At 35.4% G+C, this 12,732-nt stretch overlaps 1 protein-coding gene across 3 annotated transcripts in view; it reads left to right on the top strand.

Annotated features, from left to right (window-relative positions):
- The first annotated feature begins 3,908 nt into the window (after positions 1 to 3,908).
- The window catches only part of map3k7 (mitogen-activated protein kinase kinase kinase 7), a 51,573-nt gene continuing 42,749 nt past the window's right edge, over positions 3,909 to 12,732 (top strand). Inside the window, exons 1-6 of one of the 3 annotated variants that reach the window (XM_016680964.1) lie at positions 3,909 to 4,212; positions 4,667 to 4,786; positions 4,873 to 4,983; positions 7,583 to 7,648; positions 7,735 to 7,780; positions 8,741 to 8,879. In XM_016680964.1, the coding sequence (XP_016536450.1) occupies positions 4,694 to 4,786; positions 4,873 to 4,983; positions 7,583 to 7,648; positions 7,735 to 7,780; positions 8,741 to 8,879 (455 nt within the window). In that variant the 5' untranslated portion in view covers positions 3,909 to 4,212; positions 4,667 to 4,693. The remainder of the gene's footprint in view (positions 4,213 to 4,666; positions 4,787 to 4,872; positions 4,984 to 7,582; positions 7,649 to 7,734; positions 7,781 to 8,740; positions 8,880 to 12,732) is intronic. The other 2 variants (XM_007570590.2, XM_007570592.2) reach the window with 2 other exon arrangements.

The following is a 12,732-nucleotide window of genomic DNA, read 5'->3' on the forward strand; positions in this document are numbered from 1 at the left end:
AGTCAAAAGAGGGCTAAGGAAATAATAATACCAAAAAAAAAAAAAAAGGGGGGGCACTTTGGAACAAGGAGCAAAAGGGGCAGGTGCTCAAGGAGCCCCAGAACCCCCCTCTGCACGTGCCTGCTAAAGGGGGTCAAAACTCACAAGCTGAGATATTTGGAGGAATTTTTAAAAAGTAGTATAGAAAAACATTTCCTAACCAAAACATGTCGCATGGACAGACTCCCATACCAGATGCTGGATTGAACTAAGCTAACTAAATTGAACTAACTCAAAAACAAACAAATTATGTGTATGCACTCTACATCTTTTTTGCATTCAGTATGTTTTATATCACATGCAATAATGGATTGCTTTTAATCCAACTGTAGGATTAATGGAAGATTAAAGTTAAAAACCATTATTGAAAAGCGCTATCTAAATGCCTTTAGAAGGCTTTTTCAGAAAAAACTGAATGCTTGTTCAATTCACATTCTGGGTTTATCCACCAATAACAAAGCATGCCATGAAATCTACCTCCTTACATTACAAAATGTATTTTTGCTAGAATAAGCTTATCGGTGTTGAGATGATCTGCTTCATTGTTGTGGTAACCAGGACAATTCTATGTCATTCAGGTCTCTTCATTTTCATTTTGCAGATTCAGTGACAGCTGCATGTAGCTGCCTTACCTTCTCCAGTTCAGTTAAAATGTGGTTAAGAGAGTTTCCTCACAACCAAAGGTGAAACTACCTGAAAGAGAGCGGTCCATATGGTCTAATGTTCAGGTTTCTGGCAGTATGTATTGTCTTTTTGACCACCAGTCTCAACCACATGGCAGTGCAGGTAGTAACAAAAAAGCTGCCAGGTGAAAGTATTTTAATCACCTCTGAAATGAGCGATTAGAATAATTATTCCATGAGAGAGGGATGGCTCTTGCTATTAACAACCCTCTGTTCAATATCACAACAAATTAGTTCATGCTCATTTGTATGAGTTGTGCTTGCCTAGTGGTTTGGAAAACCTCCAATGGGAACTTGCTTTATTACTTCCTTTGTGAGGAGCATGTAATTAACATTCATCAACTGCTATGTTTATGAAGCAACCACCCCAACCCCATAAATGTAACGTTGCTGTTACATAAGTGTATCAGCAGCTTGGAGGGGTTTGAGAGAGGAAATGAGAGTGTTGAAAAGTTAACTCACAAGTTGTAGTAAAAGTGGTTTAAAAGATGCTCCTGTGGTTTAATACAAGTCATCCTACATAGAGAACAATGAGCAAAATGTGAAAGTACAAAAAAGTATTTGATGCAGTTGTTGCACTTCAACCCTAACACACTGTTCATATTTGATACCTTCATGGTAGGTCTGGGTAAATTTTGACACAGACTGATAATTTCTTCATATTCAGTATCTCAACAGAATACTGAATGTATAAATAGGCTATCTGACATTAATAACGGAATAATTATTGTAATTAGCTGATTAATTACAATAATTAACCAAAGGTAAATTATTCCCCCTTTTCAGAAAAAGGGGGAGTGTTTATTTTTTTATTTTTATTTTTTACTCCACTTTTTTTTTTAAATAATCAAATGTCACAGAATTGCAAAAGCTAAAAAAGCTCTACCTTTAACTCCAAACAGTATGTGAGTCATTTTCAGGCTAGATTCTACATACTTTTGTCTCATTTAGACTTGAATCCTGCAGTGGGAGAGCAGGGATGGATTCTCAAAATATGACCCTGAAAACATTCACATACAACATGTTCCTGAAAAGTTTTTTTTCTCTGAAACTTAATTTCATGGAAACTTTTCATCAACCTGGGTAGTTTTCTGTCTGCGTTTGCAATATACCAGACCAATTAGGCAGATGCTGAGCATCTCCTCCTCTTGTAGGAGTAATCTGGGGTCCCAGCTTTACTCACAGTGGAACATCAGATTCCAGAATGTGATTGAAATAAATAAAATCAGAGCTAACCAGCATTAGTCTCACATTTCTAATGTGAGACTAATGCCTTTGTCTTTAAGCAGCTGGTAAAAGACCAGGAGCTTTTACCAGAAAGAGGACACCATTGAAAGAGTGCCCAATGGTTTCAGTGGTGGAGGCCTCAACAACTGCCTGGATCTATGACTACCTGACAAACAGACCACAGTTTGTGAGACTGATTTTATTAAATTCAAAATGGTATTTAATAGAATACAGTAAGTTAATTTAAATAAGTTTTCATCAATTTGCTATCAACACTCACTTTTACTAAGTTTCTTGGAATATGTGGTTCTTCAACTTACCGCTGTATATGGATTAATTTATAAAAAGTAAGTTTGTGATAATTGTGATTTTTTTTTCCTGCATTGGAAAGTACTTTGACTCAATACTACATGTACAAATACTTTACCTGATGTTTTGTTTTTCTATTCTAGAACCACCAATTTGTCTCATCTGACTCAAGGAAAGACTAATCCCGACGTTATTATGAACAGGAATGCATTCACACAGCAGAAGATCAGAACAAGTCTCCATGTATTATTTTAACTTAAGCTGGGCTAAATGTTTTGTTGTTGTTGTTGTTGTTGTTGTTAATTGCATTTTTTTCTACATGCAAATGTCCCAATTGGAAACCTTTGTTTTGTGTTTTCGGTATTCCTATAAATCTGACGTGTGTCAGATTTGTGACACCTGCAAACCATCACTCTCACTCTCAACTTTCGCCAGGGATGGTTGAGAGTGAGAGTGAATTCATCTTTATTGTATATTTTATCAGACAGAATATTTATTTTCTATATTATGTTTTTCAAATATTTTATGCAGTTAGTAATTCTTTGAAGTTGGAGAGAGGGTTGCTGTTGGCACAGAGGTAAAACACAACCCATGTATAGAGGCCTTAGACTTTGCCGTGGATGTCACAGGTTTGAGTCCCGGTCTGGTGACGCATGTCTTTCTTCTCTGTCATTTCCCTCCTTTCTGTCTGACCACTTTTAAATAAAGGCCCAAGAGCCAATAAAACCTTAATTTAAAGAAAAAAAGAGCAAAGCCAGTGACTCAATTAAAAAAAATTGGTTTGTTTAATTTGAGTTATATGAACTTAATTTTTTTTCCCCCGTTAGTTGTACTACTTGATTTAGTACTGCTTATTTAAAAATAAATTAGATTTACTTACTAATCTTAAGCTTACTTTGCTGCATTTTTTGAGGCAATTAGTTTGCATAATATTGTTAAGTAAGGTGAACTAATTAGATTTTACAGTGAAGGTGGTCAACACCACTGGAGCACCACTGAGGACTGTTCTCACCATTCCTTTTCACTATATCTTTTTCTGCAGATGAATTCTCCAGCAGAGAGTTCATCTACAGAAACATTTAACTGCAAGTGGATCAGAGGTAGACAAGAAGGTCAGTACGAGAGCTGGTACACCATTTTGTGGTGTGGAAACAAAAATCTTATCTTGAATGCAAACAAACAAAAGAGGTGATTGCAGATTTCAAAAGAAACAGTGTTAAATCAAACCTTATTGTGATCATTGTGCAAAGGCGTCCTCAAAAAAAGAAAAATAAGTTACAACGTTTAATTTCCTTTTGGGATTAATAAAGCAGTTTTTAAATTCAATTGAATTGAATTTGACCTTCTAAGTAATGTTATATTATCTGAGGAAAGATAATTGGGAGGCATAGTGCCGAAGGAATTTAAAAAGTAATTTTCTACAACCATTTTAAAATATGATTAGTTTAGTTTCTTACGAAAACTAAAGCTGTTTGCTAAGTTTAATAATGCTGCTGTTTAAAAATTTTTTTCTTTGAAATAGCTTGGGATTATTATTATTATTATTATTATTATTATTATTATTATTATTATTATTATTATTATTATTATTGTTATTATTATTATAGGCGGTGCTGTAATTTTCAGAAAGAGAATAAAAAAATGTCAGCGTGTTTTTTAGTGCTCAGGGGACCGAATTGTAGTGTGCACACACTTCCTGATGGAGCTGCTAAGTATCAGCGAAGAATAATATCGAGCAAGACAGCTTGACGAGTTGAGAAGAAGTTATGTTTGGGTGTCCAGTGGACGGGGAGAAGCTTTTTCTAAAGATGGACTTTATCCTTCGGCTTCCAGAACAGGAGTAGTGGATAACATCCCTATGTCTACGTCTTGGCACTGCTGACACATCTACGACGAAGGGTAGGATTGTTCAAGTCCCCGTAGCTAACAGCAGCTATCAGGCTACAAGGCTAACGTAAGATGGCTAGCATTAAGCTCTAGGCCTTTCTAGAATAACCCGTTTCACTTGGTTCTGTAGTGTGTCGGATGCAAAGTCGTAGTTCGTTCCGCTCTGCTTTGATATTGTAAGTTGCATTGTCTAATTTACCGACAAAAAAGCCAAAGTTGTTCTTAGTCTGTAATTGGGCGGTTTTTAAATGGTTGTTGCTGTTACCCGTGCTGAGTAGCCAGCTGGGAGAAGGCTGTGGTTATGCCGTTTTGACAACTTGCAACCGAACATTAGAAACACTGTTCACCAATTTATTCAGTGAATTAGACATGCTCTTTGGTAATAACTTTACAATCATAAAATTGCCACTTTTTTTGTCCGTGTTCACATTAATTCAGCTATATATTCTGTTGAATTTTGTAAGTAATGGTAATTACGAGTTGTTATTGTTTCATATCTTACAAATGTCTCTTTTTTTCAGTAAGTTACTAGCTTATTTTAGCTAGTAATGTCTCAAACGTTGCCGCCCTCTGACATGCTGGAAACACCACCTGGATATCCGTTTGAAGAAATAAACTATGAGGATATTGAAGTTGAAGAGGTGGGTTGCACCAAGAGAGTATGAAACTTGCACAGTATGGTAATTACTCATGATCTTGAATGCTATCATATTTGTTACCTGTGTAGGTGGTGGGAAGAGGAGCTTTTGGAGTTGTCTGCAAAGCCAAGTGGAAAGGCAAAGATGTTGCAATAAAGACAATTGAGAGTGAATCAGAGAGGAAGGCATTTATTGTTGAGGTACGTACCTTGACAATAAAGTACTGTTTACNGAGGTACGTACCTTGACAATAAAGTACTGTTTACCTTTATTACAGTTCTTGTCTTTAGTGCTATATTACATGCAGTAGCAGCACTGTCAAGTTAGAAATTCAGAATTTTGATCGTTTCATTTTGTTTATTTAAGATGTAAAACATAGATGAGCATAATATTTTATGCATATAGTGTTTTATATTGTTGAAAGTTATAGTAGTGATCAGAGCAGCATCCAAAGTATCACTTGGTTGCCACTGACAACACTAATGTCCCTGAACTCTGGTCGACCTTTGAAGGTCTGATGTGGTGTCTATTTCTTATCCATCAGTAAAACATTCTTTAATTTTTGAAGGATATGGGAATGAAATATCTTGAAAGGTGAAATACATTCAGCAAATGACTTCAAAACTGAGTAGAGCGTTTTATTGTTGCCACTGGTGAAATTTTTTATTGTTGTAGTTCTAAAATAGTGTAGTTCAGGTTTTTATGTTTTCAAACACAAAAGGATTGTATTTCAGCTTTAGACATTTGACAGTACAACATGTGACTTAGAAACCTCTTGGGTTTCTGACCAGTATTTCCAGATGGCTTGGCAGTACAGATAGAGTGCACCATTAGGGCTGAGGCATTTCCACCTTGTAGCACTGTCAGGCTTAATTGAAAATACAAAAAAAGGCCTGTCGTAATAAGCAGTAAACAATTAATCACATGATAAATTGAAACAAACTCAATAATTTCCATTTTCATGATTTATCTATTTTCCCTTTTTTCTCTCTCTACCAAAAACTGGATGACAAAACTTTGGTGTTTTGGTCTCAACCTGCCCTTTTTTTGAAGGACAGAGACTTCATTTTATATGTCATTTATTTTTTGTTTTGTTTATTTATTTTGGATATTTAAAATCTTTTCCAGTTCCAGTGTTTAAATGTTCATTACAATTTAAAGTTTATTGATCTTTGACAATGTGTTCCTGAATTATTACACCATTAGCATTGCATTACATTACGTATATCACAATAACTTCTGGGACAATTTATCATCCAGCAAAATACCATGACAGGCCTTTACAAAGGTAAACAGATCATCTGTCGTCTCAGATGATCTGCATACCTTTTTATATTGTATCACTTATCATTTAATCAGGATCATTTTATTTCTTTCTAATTTTAGTAATAACTTTCCATCTGATACCTGAACCAAACTTGTGCAAGTAGCACTGAAAAAAACAATGTTATAAATGTTTTGTCCACAAATTACAGAACCTGCAGTCAGCTCTTTGTTTTCTTTTGTTACATCATACACTGCTACTGCTGTCCAAGTTCCTTTCTCTAGCTAGGTTGTTGCTTTTGCAGCATCCTTCTCCTCTTCACCATATCAGTTTCAGAGGTGTGTTTGGGGCTTAAAAATAAGGAAACAGCTGTTACTTTTGCTTTCAGTGAATCACAGGTTCTTTTATATCACCTCAGTGTTGCTTTTTCCTCATGTGCCCTCAGCCTCATTATTACTGTCAAGAAAATGCCTCATGTTCAAATTTTCTCTGAGTTTTATCTTGTGGTGCTTTTATCCACTTTTTAGTTCCTGACAGCCACTAAAATAACTTTACAAGAATTACAGTTGTAGGAAAATTATCTTCTTTATAAACTCTGCTTATGTATTTTACAGGTAATGTGTTTGTAAATCTTTAACACTTTTAAGTCTTTTTATCCTTCTGAAAATGAAAAAATAATGCCCAAATGTATTAATACATTAGTATCTGAGTGTGTTCACCATGGAATGATGTCATAGAATTACACTCACTGCTGTCACATTTCTAAACAGTGAATACACAGTGAATAGCAGCAGCAACATTAAATTTGCAGAAGTTTTAATTCTGTAACTGTAATTAAAACAACATATATATTTGAATACTTTATTACCTTTTTTCCTATTGCTTGGGGAGTAATAATGCTTTCAGCTAATTAGAGAATATACAATAGTAGCTTTATATCAAAAAGATGAGACAATATTTTTGCAAAAAACTAAAAACAATTAGTTTTGTTTTTCACAAATTGAACAAGAGCATCAAAGATCAGAAACTATCTTTTCAACATGCGATAATATTTTATCCATAATGTGTTCCAGTTGTTGTTTTTAATTTATTTATGTATTTTTTTTTATACAACTAATTGAAATTTTTTATGAATCTGAAACTATTTTTGAGAAAATCATTGGTCCACTTTAGGAACAATCTGGACTTTTTTTAAACCTTCCTGAAAACTTGGAAGACTGAGATGTTTAGTTTGAGACAACGGAACGTTTTCTTAAGCATTTCTTTGAGAACCTGCATTTTTACTTTTAAAGCTTATAAAGTTAAGCATGTGATTAATCTGATTCAATTGTATAAATACCTGTTTAAGCTCTTCTGCCATCTTTTAGGGCTGTATTTGTTGCCCACTTGCATTCGTCGTGTAACACTGATGTTTTCCACTCACCTCTGGCGGCCATTTTAACCAGACAATATGTGTTTTGGTCTGTAAACAGTTAAAATGTTCTTGCTGAGCTGTGCAGACTGAATGCTGTATAATGTTTTGTCTTTATCACCAGCTCAGGCAGCTTTCACGTGTCAACCACCCCAATATTGTGAAGTTGTATGGCTCTTGTAAAAGTCCGGTAAGTTAACTTAAGAGTGAGTACATGCCATGAATTTTCTGACTTGGTTCCTTGAAGAGGGTTTCTCTGCTCCTTTCCTCCTTTAGGTCTGCCTGGTGATGGAATATGCTGAAGGTGGATCGTTATACAATGGTGAGTCCAGATGCTGCTGTTACACTCTTTAAAGACCACAGCATTGAGATGAGGAACAACCCTGTTTCAGTTGACCTTTTTACTGTTGCATGATTGATGGGAAGCTTGTTGGATTTTATTGACAACTCGTCATTGCACAGTGACTTTCAGTGTTTGTAGTGGTTGTGACTGTTGTATTTATCCAAATGGAGATTTGAAGGCTTGGGAAGATATAAATGAGAAAAATAAACTTGAAGCCTTTTACCTTATTTTTCTCACTGAAGATTTAGACTTGCACACCAAGAACAAGATGTCCTTATGTTTTATTTTGCGTGTATGTGGTTTTTTTCTGATTAAGAATGAATGTTATCTTTATGTGAAGGTCTGCCTAACTGAAGTTGACTTGGGTAAATTCAGCATTTTTTCTGTAGCTTGATCCTGTTGCACTGCAGCATAGCTAGATTCTGGAGCAGAGCGTTGGACTGTTGTCTCCTGAGGCTTTTTCTTAAGCATATAAAAATTATTCCCCAACATTTAGAGAATTGTGACTCAAGTCACACTGAATGAAATGTTATTTGCCCATTAACTTGTGGACTTCTTATTTGCAAAATAATTATGATTTGAATATAAATGGTTAATGAAGCTGTGAGGTGTTATTGTATGTAGAGCTGACAGTATTTAGCACAGACTAGTGATAGCTTCTTTGTGGTTTCCATTCTTTACACTCCTTTAGTCCAAGCGTAATATTTTTGAAACCATATCTTAATGTTTTTGGGATCTCATGTGAATGATGTTTATAACTGTAAGGTCTCAGTTTTAGCTTGTCTAATTGTTGAAGCAGCTATAGCCAAGAGACAGTTGAGTAGATGTGTGGCACAGCAATGTGTGCCTGCAGGACACAGTTTGCTGTCTGTTGTTTTTTTTTTTTTTTTTAAGTTTTTTGTTCTTGGAGTGTTTGTGACTGTGTTCTCTTGTTTACAGTGCTGCATGGTGCTGAACCCCTCCCTTATTACACTGCTTCCCATGCCATGAGCTGGTGTTATCAGTGTTCCCAGGGCGTGGCCTATCTCCATGGCATGAAACCAAAGGCTCTCATTCACAGGGACCTCAAACCACCCAAGTATGCTCCTTCTCCTCACTATACATACACTGCTGTCTCTTGTGTCACTATCACTGAAGTGCCTTGACTTCACTCTCTGATCTTGCTAGCTCACAAACGCAGCGAGGCAAAAACTGTTTACTTTCCAGGTCATAAACCTCTACACCTCCTGCATCAAAATAAGAATGTCATAAAAGCACATAACACCAGTTTTAAAGTCACTACACTGGCTCCCTGTAGCTCAGAAAATAGACTTTAAAATACTTTTGTTAGTTTATAAATCACTAAACGGTTTAGCACCACAATACATTAAAGATCTGTTGTTGTACCAACCATCTAGACCCCTCAGATCTTCTGGTTCTGGTTCTGCTCTGCATCCCCAGAACCAGAACCAAACGAGGAGAAGCAGCATTCAGCTTCTATGCACCACAAATTTGGAACAAACTTCCAGAAAACTGTAAAACAGCTGAATGAGTGCTTTTAAATCTCGACTTAAAACCCACCTGTTTAGAGTTGCCTATGGCTGAAGTAGGGTTAGAGTCCCAGTTAAACGGCGTTTTAACTAAAGTTCTAAAGGGTTAGAAAAGCGGTGCAGGTTTTAATGTTTTTTTTATTTTTATTTCATTTATTTATTTTTATTAATTTTTTGATTGTTTATTCAATGTCACATGACTCTGTGTTTTTGTTTTTAATGATGCAAAGCACTTTGAATTGCCTTGCTGCTGAAATGTGCTATACAAATAAAATTTGATTGATTGATTGATTGATTGATTAATAAAAAAACACTAAGAATGTGTAATGTAATGCAGAAGTGATTTATTTTAGTTCAGAGATGGGGCTGCTTAGAAAATGTCAAGTTGCTGAATAGAGTTTGCGAGGTCAGAGGTTTGAAAGTTGTCCCTCAGTTGTGTCGAGTAGGTAAGCATGATACGAACATAAAGACAACCTCAAAAAGTCCCAAGGAAGCAGAAGTAAAAGTTCTAAAAAATTGTGCTGTTCATTATTTACTGCTTTGCTACATATAAACTGTTTAACAGCAAGTCATTCGTTATTGAATCACATCTTTGAGATCTAAAGTGCTTAACGCGCTTGAAACATGTTAATTCAAGATAACCTGACTTTATTCAGCAACAAATTCCTTTTAAACTGTGGTTTTCAAATTTCTTAAGTTCCTTTTAGGGGAACAAGACTTTTCCCCTATTTTTCAGTGAATTTGAAATTGCACTGAATTTTCAGTGCAATTTGAGTTTGTTTTCAGGCCAAAAAAAAATAATTCACAATGTCTTGTATTTCTTTTATCTTTTTCACTTGTTTGGGAAAAATAGACATTGCTAAAAATGTATTCATTTAAAATGCACAACTATGTGTGTATTTAAAGGTCTGACAGTCTCAGGAAGAACAGACTTGCTGTAGCATTGCTCAGCACATCTGGGGCCTCATGCATAAAAGACTGCACAGTTTTGATACTAAAACTTGGTGTACGGAAAAATTTAGAAAAGCGCGGGCATACAAAAAAATTGGATGCATAAAGCTGTGCGCACGCACGTGGCCGTGCACCTTTCCTTTATAAATCCTAATTTGCGGAAAATGGAGCGCAGATGCTGGTCCGCTTGTTGCCACCCACAACAAATACTTATGTAAATTTGTATAAATACCCGGAAGTCTGCCATCATGTGAAGCAATAACCATGGCAACGTCCTTGTTTGAAGCAGTATAAGTATTTGCAATAATAATTATTCTATATTTTATTTAAAAGGTACTTTGAGGGCACATAATGCCACCTCACAAAAATAAAAATACATTTTAAAGAAAAAAAAAATCCAAAATAAAAAATAAAGAGATCATGCAAATGCCTGTCTGAACAGTGGCGCGTTCAGCCAGGATTTAAAGACAGACAGGGAGTAAGAGGGTCCTTTGAGTGGGGAAAGTGGACGTTTATTCTAAATAGTAGAATCATGTGAAGTTGTACATTTACAGAATAAAGATGCTTTATGTCCATAAGGTGCATTCACAAAGCGGGCGGCTCGACTGAAGGATGGCTGCAGCTGGACTGGTACCGGTACCGCTCCTTCTTTAAGTTTTGCTCAGAGATCCAGGATAATCAGTCTGGCTTAATCTAAACGCTAATGAACCACCATCAACATTTCACAGCAGATCAATATGATCTCTGAACAAACGCTCCCTCTGAATACTTCCATTGGCGATGTTCTCCATCAGAGCCAAAGCTCCACAATTACGCGGCTCACCTTTGCGCAGCTACTTATATACGTGTGATTGTATACACATCTTGGTCACCTTAAAAATAATCAAACCTGTTTATTATTTTTAATCAGCAGGTTTGAGTTAATCTGTTTTGTTTTTTGTTTTTTTTGTTTTTTAGTGAGAATGAAATTACCAATGCATTACATCTTTATGAGACAAAAACTGAAAAAAAGTACTACTTACATTCGAGCGAGGTTTTCACATACTTTTATTTTTATTTTCTTTATTTTGTGTGCGTGTTAGTTTATTGTCTGAGGATAAATGCGGTTCAGTTTCATCGTTAAGGTTTAAGCAATAAAATATTAAAATCATAAACATTGGTTTGGTGCTTCTTAGTCTAAATAACACCGAATGTAGTCAGATTTCAGTGTATTTAGGTGAGTTTTGACGCTTTGTAGTTTGATATTGTCCACAGAAAAAGTTTGTGTGGCTGCTGCACATTTTCACGCCAGCGAAATAGTGTGCGTATATTTACACAAACCTTGACGCAAAGTAAAAATTTTTATACATGCCGATTTTTTGCGTAAAATATGGGAACGCAGATTTTTTGTGCGCAGGCACGCTTTATGCATGAGGACCCTGGACTTTAGCTATGGCTGCTCCTCAGGATGTCCACCAGTAAACTTACTGGCAAAATGAAAGTAGTGCAAAGAAACCAAATTATATATTTAGACGTTAGTTGTCTGAACAATTTGTTCAACATATTCACTGAAACATAAAACGGACAATAATAATTGTAATAAAACTGCTCAATCAGAATTTACTTGTTCAAAAAATGAAAGTTTAGCAAAATATTTTCTTTAAGAAATATAAAAATGGACTCTTTAGAGCATATATAAAGATAAAGTTGATTTAAGGAAAGAATCCCAATGACCTAATAATCATTCTGTCTATTGTAGCTCTATTTACTACAGGTAACACGTTTCTTTTTGTATGTAAAAAATGTCAATAAAATAATATCTTAATCTCGCACTCAGTTAAATACATTTTTAGAATAACCAATTTAAAAATAGTATGCTTTTAAAAATGCACTTGACTCCAATTTTAAAAAAAAGATTTAATAGTTGTATCACTTATCAATAAAACATGAGTAAGAGAAAACTTTTTTTTTTCTGGATTGACTGGTTGTGTTAGTGATGAATGGAAATGCTGCACGTTCTTGAAAAGGAATTCAATAGTCCTGAATTTGTGCTTGTTTGGGTCAGTACCCAGTTCCATAAATAGAAAATGTTAATCATAAACAATCCTAAAATATCCAACTAATTCCAGCTAAGAAGATCAGCATTTGGTCAGTGTTTCTGTTTTGAAGCTGTTGGGATGAATAGAAGTCATCACACATCGGCTGGCGCAGAAGGAGATGTGAATACATACAACACATGGTTCTCCCCATTAATCTAAGGGGAGAAACATGTGTTTCTCTCCTTAGGTTAGATCAGTGTTTCTCAACCTTTTTTGGGCCAGCGTCCCCCTAGCCTTCATCCAGGTCCCTCACCACCCCCCACCAAAGAATTTGTAGGCTACTTTACACTGACTATTATTTTATTATTAATATTACTATCACTATTGTTCATGTTTTGATTTTTATGCTAGTTTCTGTATTTATCATCAAAAA

This window comes from Poecilia formosa, unplaced genomic scaffold, assembly GCF_000485575.1.
Source record: "Poecilia formosa unplaced genomic scaffold, Poecilia_formosa-5.1.2 Scaffold264, whole genome shotgun sequence".
Lineage (NCBI taxonomy): Eukaryota > Metazoa > Chordata > Actinopteri > Cyprinodontiformes > Poeciliidae > Poecilia > Poecilia formosa.